Consider the following 18,209-nt stretch of genomic DNA (forward strand, 5'->3'; position numbering starts at 1 on the left):
TTCAGTAAAACACATTCAATTATGTCATTGAAGGAATTCAGCACTATCCGAATGTTACCATTTAAAGCACTAAATGTGTATTTTGTGCTACAAATTCTGGCAATGCTTCTAAGATTTTTAAGCCTGAATTCTCAGAACTTCTGTTTTCCAAGCCTTAATCTTTAAAGTCATAGCTTCCAAAATATTTATATTATGTGAAAAAACAAAAATGTCAAATTTTGAATTGTGATCAGACACAAAACAAGGGCAAAATACACTCAGCAGCAAAACTTTATGGGCGTTTTGATGCTGGCATATCATTAGCGCAATGTCTTTTTGGACGCAGATAGGGGGCGCAATTGATGCGCAATTCATGGTGTTATTAGCGGTTGTAATCCATCTTTTGTGAATTGTCCAAGTGGTGTGCCGCTGACCCCACTGATCAGGGGTTGCACTGTAACCCACCTGCAACCCACTTTGATCAACATGCACCTGGTCTTCCACCCCAGCCTGCGACAGTCCTCTACCAGCTCCTGGTATTTTGCTCTCTTCTTCACTTGCGCCTGATGTGAGCTCAGGGATCTTCAACTGTCCTTACCCAGTCCCGGGCTGTGGGCAGCAGACCAGTTGAGCAGGGCTTAGATTTCTGCTTCGGTTGCTCTCCCTCTTTGACAAATGCAATCCCAGTGCCTTGGACCAGCTGCCGAGGATGTGCTTAAGGGTCCCCTTCTTGGCACATAGGGAGCAAGCCGGTGTGTCCACTTTGCTCCAACAGGCTTGGTGAGCATTGGAGGACATCGTAGACTCCCTGTATAAGGAACTTGATTCTTTGGGGATTCCCCTTCCAGATGTCCAGCCGGGTGTCCTTCCGCTCCATGGCCTGCTCCCACTTAATCCAGGCTCCTTGTTGTTTCATGGTTGCTGCCTTTCTGGTTCTCTCCTCCTCCACAACCGCCCGCAACTCCTCCTGCACCAGCTTCCTCCTCCCCTTGCGATGAGCAGTGTCGTACTGGGCTGAGGTTGTGCTCGCAAGGCCGGCCCTGCCCTGTGCAACCCTTCCCACGAAGACTTTGTGCTTTAGCTGGGATTCTGCTTGTTTCACTGCTTCAGCAGCCTTCCACTTCTCCCGGTTCTCACCATGATCCCTGTGTTGTCCACTCTGGGGTCGTTTGACCAAGCATACTGCAGGTGATCTCGGGCTCTCGTCACCATAAACTCCTCCTGCAATGAGCTGAATGGGAGTTTGGGTTTGTTGCTGCTCCCGTACAGTGTGATGCAGCTCAGGCTGCGCGGCAGTCCCAGCCACTTCCCGAGGTGTCTGTTGATGTTCCGCTCAAAGCCCACCACCACTAAGATGGGTGCAACGGCTAGAGAATTTTTGGGAGGATACCGTGCTGGTAGAACCAAGCCTTGAATTTTCTGTGGAATCCAGACCTCTCCACAGCTCTCGGCCAGCACTCCAGATCGGTGGTGGTAGCTCTGATGGAGTCTGCATCCTTCAGGCTGCTGTTGAAGACCTTCCCAAGACGGCTTCTCTGTGATGGTCAGGATCTGCTGTTCTCCCACACTGAAGCAAAACTTGCCCACCACCTTCCCTTTCTTCAGAACCATGGACCAGGAATTTGCTGGCTTGAAACTCATGCGTGCCCAGTGCGTGAGTTTCTCCAATCCCTGCAGGATCTATCTTGTGCCTGGCACAAGATGGATCCTTTAAGGACGACCTCACGGTCGTCCATAAAGGATCAGCCGGTGGTCCACATCCCCCATTGCAGTTACGTCCAGCATCCGATCCAGGCCCTTATAGAACTGCTGCCACTTGGTCTTCTTACTAGATTAGGACTATCACCAGTGGAGTGCTGACAGTAGGTGCAAGCGACCCTTGGAGGCTCCGGGCGCTGTGGGTTGGCTCAGGGCCCGGCTCCTCCTGCGCCTCACCAGGCGTAGCTCCTGTGCGCTGTGTCCCTGATGCCTCTGTCAAGCATTTCATCCTGGCCTGGTGAATCTTCAAGCCCCTCTCGTCTCTCGAGTGGGAGTGGGGAAAGGATGGGGGGGATGGGGGTGCAGCAGCCGCCGTCGCATTTCTCAGCACCGGAGATAAGGCACACTTATCTCCAGCACTCTTGGGTCGTCAGAGAAAGAGGGTTTGATAACACTTTAAATGGGGACCTGATGTGCCTTGCATGGTAAGAGGGGCTCATGCAGTGGGGACAGATAAGATTGGTTAGAAAGAGCAAAAAAGAAAAAAAGAAAAGAAATCACCACGGCGATGACGACAACAGTGTGTAATCAAAGTTTTGAAGCGTATCTCGGTGTTCAAACGCCACCTTTCAAAACGCTCGCAAATGGCACCCATATCGCACAACAGCCACCCGACGAGACAGAGAGAGACAGAGAGAGAGATTCCAGTGGCACAAGCACAAAAAACTGGTGGACAATTCAATGAATAATGCAATAAATAAATGAATACAGATTATTAATCATCATATAGTAATCATAATACTAATACAAATAAAAAAGTAGAAAATAAAAGTAAACAAATAAAAACATCATAAATCACGAGAGAGAAAGAGGGGGGGGGTATTGTGTTTCACAGCCCACTTGTTTATTAGAAAAAGGGAGAGAAGAGAGAGAGAGAGAGAGAGAGCGCTCTGTGTTTTGAGGTGACCCTGTGTCTGCTGCCAAGAAACCTGCGCTTTGGCCTGACGCCTGGATGCAAATTGGCGTCTAATCTGCCGTGTGTGTGTGTGTGTGTGTGTGTGTGTGTGTGTGTGTGTGTGTGTGTGTGGGGCCACATGGGAATACTGGGAATGACAGGCTGTTTGTCTGGGATTGCATACCACCACCACCACCCCTCTCTTCTTCTCTCTCTCTCTCTCTCTCTCTCTCTCTCCCGCTCTCCCTGTGTCCAACCCCACCCCTCGCTGTCTCACTGTCTGGAATGAGCTGCACTTGAGCAATTTCCATTACCGGCTCCAAGAGATTTGAAACGGCCTTCAGTCCTGCAGCCTTTGGCAATTAGCAATTAGTGAAGTGGTTGCCCTCCTTGCCCCACACCCACCTACCCTAACCTACACCCACCTGCCTGCTGCCTGTTAGCCTCCCACAACATATGCTCCTTCCTACCACCCGGACCAATGTAGCGGAGCCTTGGGCACTCACTTCTTGTGTGTATCTTTTGGAGCAACCAACCATTTAAATCCTCATTTCTGTGTAGATCAACTCTACATTCGAATTCCCGTCTTATCATGTGTGCATGTGTGAGTGTGTAATAGTAATGCAAGACTTGTGTGACGAACAATTCGTTCATATCTCTCAAATCTCTCAAATCTCAGGAGTCACTCCGGCAAAATTGTCGTTCATTTCGTTCCATAATGAAGACCTATAATTATAATTGAGTTGGGTATCACCAATTTTATAATGAATATTTGAAAGTTAAAAGTCTGTTTAATAGGTCCGTGACGCCGGGTTGCATGCTCTTAAACAACGACAAATTCTCAAACGGGATATCAGAGAGCACACAACTACTTCTTCAACAAACAATGAATGTTTATTTATAATAAAGAGGTCAATAATGCGGTCAAAGTTTTAGGTAAAAAAACAAAAGAGAAATAAAGCAGTTAAACACAACACACTGGAAGTAATGGGTATTCTGGTGAAAAGGCAGTACAACTATATATTGAATTGGAGTGCGTAAAAAGGACGCAGCTAACTCACTCAAAGCTGAATAATAAAAAAAAGAGATCACAGTGCCCAACCAACATCAAATGCCATGAGTTTCCCGGATTCCCGGGCTTACTGGTTCTGCATTATTCTGGGACACCGATGGGTCGGTTCAAGATGATTGGAGTCTCGTCCTTGGTACCGGATAATCAGATCCCCACGTACCATTCGGCCCGGAACAGCAAGATGCGCAGATGGGGCTTGGCGGGGTTCTCCAGGGGCTCGGTTGGATTGTATGTTGGTGGTTCGAGTCAGCAGATTTGAAGAGTCCGGTGCGCTCGTTGGAACGAAGAAGTTGGTGGCTCGTTCAAAAATAACTATTCACTCGACAAAAAGTAAACAAAAAAAAGTGTCTCTGAGGATCTTGATGACCCAAAAGGGTTGTGGCGTGTAAACATGGTTTCAGAAAATAAAGGACAAAGAGGAAAGGCTGCTTGACAATGTGCCAAGGAATGCAAAGTAACTAGTAAACAAGGAGTCAATGCGTGAGAGAGCTGGTGGGGAGAGTGAGTCCAATGCTTTTTTTTTACCTCTAGGGGGTGGAACCGGAAGTGACTTTCTTTGACGACCATGGTTGAGGGGGGTTGGACAGAGGTTTTCGTATTGGTCCGTTGTTGGGGAAAGCCATTCCCTTTTGACGTGGGTAATTTCTCTCCTCTCATCTCTCCTCCTGCCTGAATTCTGCAATCCTTCCCATTCAATTATTTAATGCAGGTATTAAATTTGTGTTTGTCAAGTAAATCTTGAAAAAAAGAAGAGAAAGCCACACACGCAAATAAATCTTGAACCAGGCGAAAGAAAGTCAATATCGTTTCACATTGGGTGGACTGCATAGGAGTTTAATAGTTTGTGGATTACTCTTATTGGAGTGATGTTAATGGATGTAGCATTCAGAGCGCTCCCAAAACACAAAACGGGTGATACGTGATATAATCAAGGGTTTTAAACACACAATTCCACAGGTTAGTAAGGACCCGTTTGTGGAAGCTAGGGGGAGTCCAAGCTCAACAAATGGATCAACATCTTAGTCACGTTTAAGAACACATTTCTAATTTTGTCATTTCTCCTCCACCAAAGTTGAGAATAGTATCGTTCTTCACAAAATCACAGAGGGAAAAACATTATGGTGATTACTCATTGATTTAGACATAAGGTCAGTCCAATCTTGCTCCTAGGGGAGCACAGAGCTGCAGAATGCAAAGGTCCCCGCAGAATTAGCCACAGTTAATGAGCCGGGCCATTTGGCGGATTACCCCTGCTAATCAACCCTAGCGGGTGTCCAGGAATGGTGAGTGGGAAACAAAGGACGAGCTGAATGTGTCTGCTGTTATGTTCTTTCGGCATCATCAGGTATCTGCTTAATCTCTGTTGACTGTCCTTTAATGCATCCGTAGACACCACAGGGCGCAGATGAAAGGAAGCCTGCCCCTTTATGTATCTTTGGACCGTTGATAAGAGGGCCGTCCCACGCGGTCAAAGGGCATAATAACGACTTAACATAGTAACAGTTCATGTTGGTTATAGGCATAGACTCAAACAAAACAGGGAAAATAAAGAAGGAAAAAAATACCTTGCTATTCTACAGTATAGCGAGGCTAACAAAGGGGGGCCTACTCTAAGTTAAGGGTCAACCTGTTCTAGAGGGTGGAATCATCTTTGTTATTCCCTTCATCTATCTCGAACTTGCTGGAGGATTCTTCATCACAGGTTTATTGCCTCCAACCAACCTAGCCAGGCAGCACTTGCACTTGTCTAACTTACCCAGTACGTCCTGGGTGCACTTGACATAGAGGAACGCTATGCCAAAGATCAAGAGATATGCTAAGCCTATTGTGAACACCGGAGTGGTGTCAGGGATGGACCAAGCATAGGTGATAGGTCAACTCGGGGCCTTGGCCTGACAGGCAATTTCTCTAAAGCCGTTATCTACAGGAGTCAATTTGGGGTTTGTCTCAAGCGAAGCGTCACCTTCTGTTGGCGGTCGTGCATGACCAGAAAGAGATGAGTTCCCCCTGGTTCCATCACACGTTCAGGGCGCAGAAGCCATCAGCAGACAAAGTCGTCTGAGGCTTTGGGTCTTGAGGGAAGCAGCCAGGTGTCCCTTCAAATGGAAGTCCAGGTGGTCCTGTGCCAGGCACTCGTACAATCTTTTCCTGATGGCCACTTGTCGGCCCTGAGGGCCAAAGCCACATTCTCAAAATTGGTTCCCTCGAGCTTAATCCCTTTTCCGACCAGTGGACAATAGTTTGCCATCATGGCGGAAGTGAGTGTGCACAAGAAGGTGTCTCATTGACTAAGAGGTCCCCAGAGGTTCAGTTGCTTGAATTTGATCAATGTCTCTAATTGGTTAATCGCATGAGCAATGGAATGTGGCCCAACATGGACAGAGGTGGGTGCATTTAATGGGTCCAATCCCAAACTGTATCAAAGCCTTTTCTTTCAAGGTGGTTCACCTGGATGTGTGGTTGGATTTTGAGAGCACAGGTCTTCAGCTTCAGCTCCTTTTTGGATTGTCGTGCCGCTGACCACAGATCCTGGAAGAGGTCTAATGACATCAAGTTGATGTCTACAGCCATGTTAAGGAGGGCTTCATGTGTGAGCTCTACTTCAAGGGCCATCAAAAGGTAGAGTTTCCGTAGATGCCTTTCTCCGTGAGTCTCCACAGGAACTGGTGGAAGGGTGGAGCTACCTGTCTTAGTGCAGGACCCACCTTGGAGGGGTCTTCTTGCAAATCTAGCTGCACCACCAGAACTGCACTCGGAGGTACTGTCTTCTCCTTCCCGGGGTCAGGGTGTCCAGATGCACCATTCTGGGCTGTTGGATTCTAGGCCTTGGGGTGGTGCGCTCTCAGGGCATTGGGGTTTCCCAAATGGCTTTCCTCGACCACCCTGTCAGACTGGACAGGCAGTGTATGTGTGGGGGAGGTTTTATAACTTATAGCGGTCACCGAGATGCGGCCAATTTCCTTTTTCTCTTTGTTCTGCATGCTTAGAATGCACATGACTTGAGATGGCTGCTCTTGACATGGCTGCACTTAGGCTTTTTTGGTGTTAACGGGTCCGAGAATTCCTTCATTAGTGCCTCATAGAGGAGTCCATAGTTGTCTCTGACATTTGCGAGTTGGGGTTGGGCTTGAACTGGATATTTTCCCAGTGTCCTGGCTGTCTGTGGTGTTGGGGTCGAAATGTGATATGTCCTCGGAAAGCTTGTCCAGGGATGGATTTGCGTCATGGACTAGGGGCCTTACTTCCTTGGCCAGGTCGGATCTCATGGTACCCAGAGTGCAGTGTGTAGTCCGCAGCGTACGTGGCGAGGCCTGTGGGTTTGGATTGCTTCGCTCCGCTGTTTTCCGGTACCGTATATTTTCTTGATCCGTGTGCCTGGTTCTGGCGACCTCAGCTCACGATATGTTGAGTTCTGCTTTGTCATCTTGAGATGCTGTGTGGTCAACTCACAGCTGAATACAAGTCATGCATATAATCTTCTTTACATTTGTAGCTCCTCCTCCTTACTCAGGAGTCGTGAGTACATAAGGGCTGCCATGGTCCCTAACATCTATTTCTGCCTCTCGTATAGTGTTCCACTGTGTCAGCGGTGAGGTCTTTAAATTTACGATAAAGCTGACTGGCGGTGTATGTCTTTGAATCGGAGGAGGGCATTCCAAAATTTTAAATTCAAATAAAATAAACAAGAATAATAAAATAGATTTAAAAAGTCATTATTAAAATGAATTTACAGCTCAAGAGTTTCATTCAGTGTTGGGTTTTACTAGCCTGGCATGGCCAGACTAATTCGCAAATGTGTAATTCGAGACATGCCCGAAATGTCTCTGGATGCAATTGGATAGACCTACAACCAATCAGAGCCATGAAACGTTTGACGTAGCGCTGAGCGAGTGGGTTGGTAAATTAAACTTTGACCAAATCCTGTCAAAAGTACAGCAAGCACATCTTTCTCATGAACAAATAATACAAAATATACATATACCGTCCAGTTTGTTTAATACTGCCTGAGCGGATTCAACAGACCGTTTCACATCAACGGTAGACATTTTGGATGGGAGGATGGCACCAAACACATTCAATTCTATTATCCGAGTCGACTGCCACAGTGTACTATCACTTTCAATACTAGATGGGGCATTTAGCATTACATTTAGTATTTGGAGGATACTACCTCTTTTCTCTGTCAGGAAGTTCTCCCAGTACTCCGCAGTGGGAGTGCAATGACTCTGTGATTCCACCGGATGGCGGTGTTTCTCTTACTCCCAGAGTGAGCTATTTACCCCTATAAAGCACTAGGGGCACTGTTAGGTCATCAGGGATCCAGTCTACTATCGAGGTGGATCCTGTTTAAACAACAATTGACACTGCAGGTCCCAAACGGCAGCAACAAGCAGAATCAATCCCGGACAATAGTAGTTTACAACTGGCACAGCGAAGCTATCAAATACTCCTCAATTAGGCCTTAAAATAATAATGGCGTACTCAGGCACCTTCAAACCATGCACAAATGGCCGCCCTTGTCGCTTAAATTCAAACAACACAGTGCTTTAGCAGTACAGCCAACGTTTTCAGCAAGACGCAGGGTGAATTCACACACAGCTCACATTTTAGCCACTCTCAAAGGAAAACACCACTATGGTGTTTTCATCACGCGTCATTACGCCACTATTTAACGTAATGAAGATCTATAATTAATATTCACAATTTAGTTGGGTGCCACCAATTTTAAAATATAAAAAATAGTTAAAAGTTAGTTTAATAGGTCCTTAACTCAGTGTTGCGTGCTCTCCGTCTCAGAAATTCTCACACAGAGAAATGCACAATTAGTTCTTAATCAAACAATTAATGTTTGTTCATAATAAAGGAGTCAATAATGTGGTAAAAGGGTGAGGTAATAAAAAGATAAAAAGAGCAAACACACACACAAGGGAAGTAAAAGGTATTCTGTTGAAAAGGCAGTTTAACTACAGATTGAATTGGCGGGATTGCATTGAAACGCATAAGAAGGGTGCAGCTACTGTAACTCACTCTCAGCCGAGTAATAAAACAAAGAGATCACAGTCCCCAACCAGCATCAAATGCCATGAACTTCCCGGATTCCCGGGCTTACTGGTTCCGCGTTATCCTGGGACGCCGATGGGTCGGTTCCAGATGGTTGGACTATTGTCCTTGTTCGCGAATGACACCGCGGATCCCCATGTACTAATCGGTCCGGAGCGGCGAGATGCGGCGATGAGGCTCAGATAAAAAGAAAGCTTACCCCCTTTGAAGTGGGCGGACTTGTGTTACACGTTCGTTCACTAGAAGTCCTCCCTCGCCCACCCGTGCATTGCCGTAGTAATTAAACTGAATCAAGCGGACAAAGTGAGATAATCAAACCTGTGTTTTTCCTCGACAAGAACTCAATATCACAAAGGAGTCGAACCTTTCATCACTAGTGTCATGCAGTATTGAGTGTGGGTCTCCTATTTAGTTTATGGATTCTTCTCCTTTGTCGTCATTCCAGTGACAGCGATGAGAAGCCGCTGAAGGCCGGCATTCAGGACGACATGGGCGGCGACAGCATCAGCAGGGACAGCCTGGTGGACTACGCCGATGGAGGAGCGGAGTTCGACGAGGACGGCTCGTTTATCGGGGAATATTCCGCATACAAGCAACAGGGATCCACGGGCGAGTCCAACGGCCCCGGCCTGGTCAGCGCATGAGGCCCCAAAATCGTTCCAAACATGCCTGGCTGGTGTTGTTATGTTATGTTATATTATATTATATTATATTATATTATATTATATTATATTATGTTGTGGATGATTGAAAACTGTGTCAAATGTGCAAACGTGTGCACACCTAGCATGTCAAGAGGTATGTACAGAAAATAAATACATAACTGATTTGTATTTAAATAGATTATGGAAAGACTCTTCAAGGGCGTCGATCATTTGGGATGAATGGGTGACTCATTTGAAGTGAGTGTGTGATAAGATGAATGAGATGTTGTTTTTTTACCCTGTTTTTTGAGAGAAAATCTATAATAATAATGATAATAATAATAATAATACTTGATGCACTGTGACTTTCTCTTTCAGATTTTTCACTTGTAATGCAGATTATTGTGAACTTGCTGCCATTTCAGTGTGTTTGTTACGAGTTTGCAAGTCATAGAACAAACTATCTGAGCATTTTTAACTTAAATATCTTCCATAACGAGCATGTTCTCCACCTTCCATAAATTCACGCATCCTTGTATGTTTCATTAACTCCCTTTTGTATTGAAGCTGTACCACTGTCACAGAAAAGGATCAATATTCACCTTTGTGCCTATTAGTCTTTTATGCTCTCTGTACATACTGTAGAAAAGAGTGTTTCTGCATTTTTGCTTTTGTACGCACTGAAAAGTGAAACTGCCCAAATAGTTTTATATGCGGCGAAGATGTCGAATTCTGTTTGTTTTTGTATCGTGATATACAACACGACGAGCATAAAGGGATGTGCTGTTTTGAACGAATGTGTTGCAGTTCATTTATTTTCACATAATTTTACCGTAAACATCTTCACTTCTAATGTCATTGAATTTCTGAGCTTGAGAGAGAGCGAGAGAGAGAGAGAGAGAAAAGAATATTCCTGAAGTGATTGACTGAATGAGGGGTAGTCTGAGAAGGATGGAAAGACCCCCCCCCCCTCTCCCATCTTCGTTAGCTGGCGTTTTACCTCTTCAAAGGTGTTTTCCCCTCAGAAAGGAAGGAGGGGGAGGAGAGGGAGCACTTGTTTTTGTTTGGGCTAATTGGAGCCAAGGGACTTTCGGGAAGATTAATGGGAAAGGAATCGACTGCGGTGTTGAATCTATTTCGTTATTAAACTTCGTACCATGTGACCACTTTTCCTTTTTGGTTTGAAGGCAAAATATCTTCCATTTTTTTTTTTGGAGGAGACCATCCTTTCATGGCGCAGTGCGTTGTCTGTAGTATCCTCAAAGCTGCTTTCTCACAGAATGTACAATTTTAGGTTTAAAGGTTTCCTGTTTGTATTTGCTAAGACCACGAATGCTGATTTTTCTTTTGGCAAACATGATGCGGCTTACCAAATTTACACATTTAATCGCTTTGGGCACCCACAGTGGATGAAATATTCACTTGTTCTTCTAAATCCTGCATTATTCCCTCTGTTTTAACTAAAATTGTCTCAACTTTATTTGAGTTTTATCCTTGATGAATATTTCAGCGCAATATTTTATACATGCTGGATTTCTCTATATTGCAGCAATACAGTAACATAAGAATAGTTAAAAAAATTTTTTTTTTTTTAAATCAGGTTAATTTGGCTTCATTCATACTCCATGTCTATTTTGTGAAAGAAAGTTGCTGTAGAATTGGGGGGAAATAGTAAAAAAAAAAATAAAAATTGGGAATTTGTATTTTTCTTTTGGAGGTGCCTACCTTCCCCCGGAGTGCTGGACCGTGACATTGATTTCTAAAATTACAAAAAAAGAGGCAGAAGCGACAGAAATGGATGTGAAATGCAAATAACACAGGAGGAAGTGACTGGCACTAATTCCACAACAGAAAATGACCCGACAGCCCCCGAAAAACTGGAGTTGAGTGATTCACCCGCTGATGCTCAGCGGAGAGCCAGGGAAATGGCAAGTCTGGCAAGAATATGACACAAATCTTATAAATAGCATGATAACAAATTGCATTAGTTTCAAAACTCCCACTTTAAACCCTGGGAGGCCCCCGGGTGAAAGCCTCAGTCACTGCAGGATTTTGGTCCTTTAAGTAAATGTGTTTGTCATCATCTTCAGCGGCTTAACACATGCATTCACTTCACAATTTTATCTACATTGCCAAAGACGACTTTCATCTCCACCTCTGATTTAAGTCGATAGAAGTATTTCCAACTGCGCTGCGGTGTCAGGTGGGAGTTTTACAGCAAGTTATTAAAGACTGAGGCATATTCCACCAAGATGCAGGAACTCAACCAGGAACTATCGCACTCCAAAACCTCCTGAAACAGGGACCTTAGTTGTTCCTAGAAGAGTTCTTGGTTGCTTCCCATCCATTGGTCAACCTAAAAGACACTAGACAGGCGTTTTCACAGTCCTGCCGATGCCCTTGAGCAAGGCATTTTGCTCTAGAGCTGGAATTGGTTAGGACAAATGCCGAGGACAAATTTACCCGCGGGGATCAATAAAATGTGTCGCCTTCAAGGAACTCTGGAGGAAGTGACGTAAAACAGGCAACTCTTGGGGGTTGATTCATCATTTTTGGCAATTCCTCATTTCGGCTTGAACCTCGTCGTTGATCCATCATTTGCTTCATGTTGGGCTCTGGCATTCGGTTTTCTTTTCTAAAGCAAAAGCAGTGAGGGGAAGCACGAGAATCAAGCAGTGAGTGTTAACCAACCAGCATTGTTCAGTGCTACAAGCAAATGGTTCCTGCTCCCCCCAAAAAGTACCACCTTGCTGGCAGGGACTATTTTGGCACTAGGAACTATCCAAGTGGGACCAATTTCAGAGACTTAAGTTCCTTCTGTGGAAAAAGGTATCAGTACTGGTTCAGTCCCTTGTTCCTGTGGAGGAAAAGTCCCTTTTGAAAATAGTTGGCAGACGGACATTTTCATCCACAAACTTTCAAAGGGCTCCTGTAAGGATTTGAACAGGGTAATGGTCACCCCGTTTTAAATCCTTACATGTCCACGATAGACTTCAAGTAAACATCCACGTTGCCTATTTTTTTCCTTTGAACCCCCGGCGTCCTGCTCGCTGGTTGTCACGCCCGCAGCCGTGGCTGTAATCAACCCAGACCGGGGATATTTCAGCTGAAGGGGGTTCCACGCCGCATGGCGAGATAAAGGTCATTTAAGGAGATAATCCCTGCATTGTTGGGGATTACGCCCTCATCCGTCTTAAAATTGTTTTCTTGCTGGAACGAAAAAGAACAACAACCCGCACTAAACAATAACAAAAGATTATTTTAGTCAGAGCCCTTGTGACACACATCACACCGCCACCTTTCCCGGCTCCGGCAAGTACACTTTTTGAAGAGGTGCAGGTGACCTTTTGAAAGCCACATTAGCGCTATTTTTTTCTAAGTGGTGCATGTCTGAGCATCATCATCCAGCAATTTCCAAAATGCCATGTGAGTGAACCGCTCTTCCTTATCGCTCTGCCCTCATTCGAGCTGGTCTATTCTCTAGCGAGCTCCTACGCTCGCGCGCACACAGACCAAAGATCGAAGGGGATCACTCACTCTCAGCCACTGATGTTGGGAGATGATATTTAGGCTAAGTATCCTGGATATCGCCTGGTGGGAGGAAATCAATGGCACGCTAGTGCATGCTGTGCAGCCGACCCCCGCCCAGACTGAAAGCATCCATCCAAGGGTTACATCAGCTCCAGAGCAGATCGAGGGGCCACACGGACGACAAGAGCGGGCAACAAAACTGTCGGGTTGCAAGCTCTGAGGCGGTCCCCCCTCCGCCCGCTGGACACTGAATTCGGTCGCCACGCTTGCCGAGGAGGACGCGTGTCGTTCGCCGTGAAGAACCCATCAATAATGAAGGCTCCGCGTGGGGTTCACCGAGAGGGGAATTGTGACAGGTGTTGCCTGGGAATGCACTTAGGGAGAGTTGTGCCCGCTCGTCAACGGAGCCCTTCTCGGAGCGGCAGTGGCGACGACACTGGGTGACGCTTACACATCAGGAGTCGAACGCGGACGCCGCCGCTCCGCGTTTTTTTTTTTTCAAGGGGCCAACACATACACAAACACTCCCAAGGACAACCACTCCAGCAGAGAACGAAGGTAACGGAGGGCAAGGATGGAGGTTATGTTGGCGCGTGTTTTATTGAAGAGGAAGGAGCTGAGGAACAGACCCCCTGGATCCCCTGGTGACCTCCACGTCACACCTAACACCTTTAGATGATGTTTTCATACTTCCATATTTTCACATGATGTACTGTTTGTACTGGTCTTTCAAGTGGATGCCGGGTAAATCTATATAAAGCGTCGAACTAAAAAAAAACACGTTCATTCAGTGGGTAAAAACAAATAATAATACAAATAATATAATAACACCCAAATACAATAATAGATAAAAATGCTCCGAACTGAAATGCTCAGAAATGCCTCTCCACGTCACCGCCTCGCCCTGGGGTCAGGGCTCTGTTCTTGTTCGTTGCCTGCTGTTTTTCTACATCTGCTCCCGTCTCATATCATCTCACCCTGAAACCTACATTTAATTTGCCTCACGATCCTGCACACAGAGGCGCCTTTTAGAGGGCTATTATTCCTCTATTAAACTGCTTTAGATGCAAGCCCAGGCACCCTCAAATGCCGGCCCGCAATTGAACAACTCTGCCCGGGTGTGTGCGCATGTGTGTGCCGGCGTGTGTGTGAGGTGAGAGAGACGGAGAGAGAAAAAGAGAGGGACAATCAGCCATGGCGAAAACTAATGAGACGTGCATTGGTAACATGATTACAAAGTCATGACGGCCACGTCGATCAACGGCCGAGACTGCGCTTCAGACGTCAGCAGCGCGTCAAGGTGACGGCGGGAGTGCTCCGACTGCGGGAGGGAAGCTGCAGATCGTGCCGCAGACCGATCCCGCTGGAGGGTGGGATACGAGAGGCCTGAGTGCCGTTTGGTGGCGGAGTCATTTTCACCTCCCTTTCTTGGCCCTTGGCTGACAAAGGGAGGCGCCGGAACAATCTGCACACACAAAAAAAAAAAACGTGCCGCCAATACCGTGGAACAGGTCCCGGCAACGGAGCTGTCTGGGAGATGTTGACTGTACACGCTCTACCGGGAGTTTCTCTGTCAGTTCCAATCTCTTTTTGTTGTTGGGTGGATCTACTGTATATAACACATGATAGAAAATGAGGCCGGGCCAATGTCTATACATCCACTACATATTCCTAATACAGTGGAAAGCCGCTGATAACGATCATGGTTACAGTCATCATACCTATACCAATGCTGTTTAGGTCATTCAGTTCTAGTTATCAAGTAGTCCGCTTATAGTGGTCATTTTGGGTCTTTTCATGCATGACAACATAATGGAAAAAAATGTTTTTAAACTGTGGATATTCAAAAAATGTTTTTTTTACTTTACTCCAATTATACTTTGCCTCGCGATAGCTTGTTGGCGGTGGCGGCGCTGTGCCGGGGCTTGGGGCATTACATTCTCACTAAACACTTTAAATCCTGTCCAACAATTATTGTAATTTGAAAATTAATTCAAGACCGATGATTTGTAAAACAGGCGGTTGCAGAGCAGTGGTGTAAATGCGTAATGGAGAGGGACTGATCTCCTCTCCGCTCTGCGTCCCCTTTCCTGTTTCTCCAAAAAAAGACGTTTTTATTTTTATCTATGAAAAGTTTCTATTTTATTTATTATTTATATGATATTATAATCAGCATGTGAAATTTAAAAAAAGGGTTATAATTATCATCCGCTTATAGTGATCAATTTGACCCCGACAGACGTGATTACTATAATGGGTTTCCACTGTACTTGTGAACGGGGTTGGGTCAGACTATCTGGCATCTGAGTAATTTATGAGGTGTATTATATATATATTAAATGATGACCTCATTCCTACAGATCTTAAAAACAGCTGTTTTGCAGAACTACCGCAGGTAAAAGCGAGTTACAAGGAATAATTCAGAGAGTAATATACGTGGGTATGATCAATAAGGCTCCAAAATTTGTGCCCCAAGAATAATTAATATCAAATTAATAAATAAGTAAATAAATAAACGAACAAACAAACAAACAAACAAACGAATAAATAAATAAACTAAGAATAAATAAATAAACAAACAACAACAACAAAAAAGAATAAATAAATAATGATTCATAACATAAAAGCAAGTCTATATTAATGGGTTTTTCAGAATTCAGTGAAATGTGGGCTGCATTGAGTCAAAGTCATTTGCGTCGCAGGGGCCACAAACGAATCTGAAAGGGGCCATTTGAGCTTGGAACACTGGACAAGGGGGCTTTGCAAACACCAAAAAGTAAAACAGAAAAAAGAAAAAAAGGTTCAAAGTCGGCGGGAGAACATTTAGCATGTGCGTGCGCTCAGACGCTCCTCGCGGTAACCAAACACGGTATTTCGCCGCGGCGTGGTCCATTAATGAGAAGCCGATGAGAGGCAGCGGATATCAAACAGAATGCAGAGATACCACCACCACGTCAAATTTATTTATTTTTCCATTAATTTCTTCCTGCCATGCAACCTCGTGGAACACCACTGGTGAATTATTCATCACGCCTTCATTAAAAACACCACCATTTGCATAGCGTGCAGAGCCGCGGTACAGGACGCATTAGTGCTTTTGATCCCGTTGTACATGTCAAATTATTTAGCGCAAGGTGACCGGACGACCGAAAGAGGCACGGCTTGAAAAGACTCGATAAACTGATGATAATGCTCGCCACATTTTTTTTTTTTTTTTTTTTGTTATTTATTTTATGTTGAATGTTTACCCAATGAAAAGCCATCACGCAGAGATGAAAGTGGGTCAGAATGCGAAGAGCTCCATCCACTCAAAGGAGTTGAGTGAAATACACACGGTGGAAAAAAATGAATTATCAGGGGGGAATGTTGACTGAGATGCCTAACTGGACACATTCACTCGATCTGCGTTGGAATTTGGAATTGGCTGGATTGAAAATGTGAGAATTTACAAAATTTCCCTTTGATCTTAGTCAATCATTCTGTTTTCTAACCTGTTTTGAATAACAGTTATTTCAAATTTTTTTTAAAAACAGCTTTTGTTATTGCCGCGGTACATGGACAGTACGGTACCAGCCTGTAATATCGGCTACAGCGGTTTCGGGAAGCAACGCAACTTCCTGTCTCTAGTCTCTCACATTTTTTTTGTCCTTTTTGTTTTTGAGTGAATGGAAAACCCTGAAAAACCTGATAAAATGCAGGGTTTGCATTTGGGACCGGGGGAAACCCATCCAAGCAACAATTCAAACTTGATGTAAATCTTGTTGTCTAAATTGTGTATTTTAGGATATTACATTTGTATATCTTTATAAGATAAACAGAATAGATCCAAATGCACACACACACACACGCACGCACACGCACACGCGCACACACACACACAGAAATACATTTTAACTGCTCTATTTGAATCGTTTTTTACATACAGTGTGCTAAGGACTTTCTTATCACAGGTGACAAAGATACAAGAATACAATGAAAAATAAATTAAAAGCATCAGTACTGCGCAGTAGGAAATACACACTGTATGGCATTGCACAGAAATACTGTATAAGGAAAAAACTTGTACATTGTTCCACTGCACGAGAGACAGGAAGTAGAGAACGTGAAATAAATGCCTCCAGCGAACGGTGCCGCAGCTGAACCTGTATCCTATCAATACGGACGCTTGGGATCGGCGATATGTCAAAAGTAAATCTTTGTTTATATCAACACACACACGCACACACACACACACACACACACACATACACACACACACACACACGCACACTCAGGGATTTATATGTATACACATGCAACCACACACGCACACACATATTATTGAACTGGTAGCAAAGTGAGGCCTGTGTAAACACACCTGGTACGTGTGGAGAACCCATGTTTCTCGTGCACTTCTTGACCAAAAACTGCCAATTTCGGAGACCGGTCCTCGCAAGTATAACAAAAACACACACACACACACACACACACACACACACACACACACACACACACACACACACACACACACACACACACACACACACACACACAGTTTTGACGATGTGCAGAAAGAGAGCCATGCTTGCTGCCTGCAGATCTGCCAATTACCCGATTCCATAGATAACCGACGAACAGATGAACCAACGCCATACACAGTGCGTTTTACAGGCACTCGACACCCAGATCAATCTCAATATTACGCTTCAGGTAATAATGCGTTTAAGGTGTATACAGGCGTTTGGAATAATGCGATTTCTGAAAAAACAGAGTTTACACGGCAAGTGCCGCGGAAGTACTTGCTCTGCCGTCTGGGAAAAACCTCCGTCTACGATCCTCTCTGACACTTTGTTCAATCCTGCACGTCCCCATTTGGGTTCTTGCGCCCCTGCAAATATCTCACTGTATTTAGCTCCCTCATCAAACTCCACATAAAACTGCCATCGCTGTCCATCCAATAGTCGTCACGTTTACCGGCGGTGGCCTCCGTTTATCCACCAAAACAACCCCTTCCGGGTCAAATGTGCGGTGGAATCGCTGTCTTTTGTGGTTTGCCACGTTGAAAGGAACGATTGAGGAGGAAATTCAGGTCGGTTCATCAGGTCATGCTCAGGCTGATTTCGAGTCTAAGTCCGCTAAGATAATCCGAGTAAGGTGTTTACGTGACGCTTGCAATATTGCAGCTGTCATGCAAACACCTTACCGGAAATGATCGGCATGTCAGGTGCATTTAAATACTGCCTGCAATCAATGTAATCCTAATTAATATCACACAAAGATTTTGTGACAC

General features: G+C 45.0%; 1 protein-coding gene across 2 annotated transcripts in view; it reads left to right on the top strand.

Annotated features, from left to right (window-relative positions):
- The window catches only part of LOC307241785 (neural cell adhesion molecule L1-like protein), a 63,645-nt gene extending 53,443 nt beyond the window's left edge, over positions 1-10,202 (top strand). For both annotated transcript variants that reach the window (XM_080016009.1, XM_080016010.1), the window contains exon 26: positions 9,211-10,202. In XM_080016009.1, the coding sequence (XP_079872135.1) occupies positions 9,211-9,409 (199 nt within the window). In that variant the 3' untranslated portion in view covers positions 9,410-10,202. The remainder of the gene's footprint in view (positions 1-9,210) is intronic.
- Positions 10,203-18,209: the final 8,007 nt, after the last annotated feature.

Source organism: Zeus faber (assembly GCF_960531495.2).
Source record: "Zeus faber genome assembly, chromosome: 15".
Classification (NCBI taxonomy): domain Eukaryota; kingdom Metazoa; phylum Chordata; class Actinopteri; order Zeiformes; family Zeidae; genus Zeus; species Zeus faber.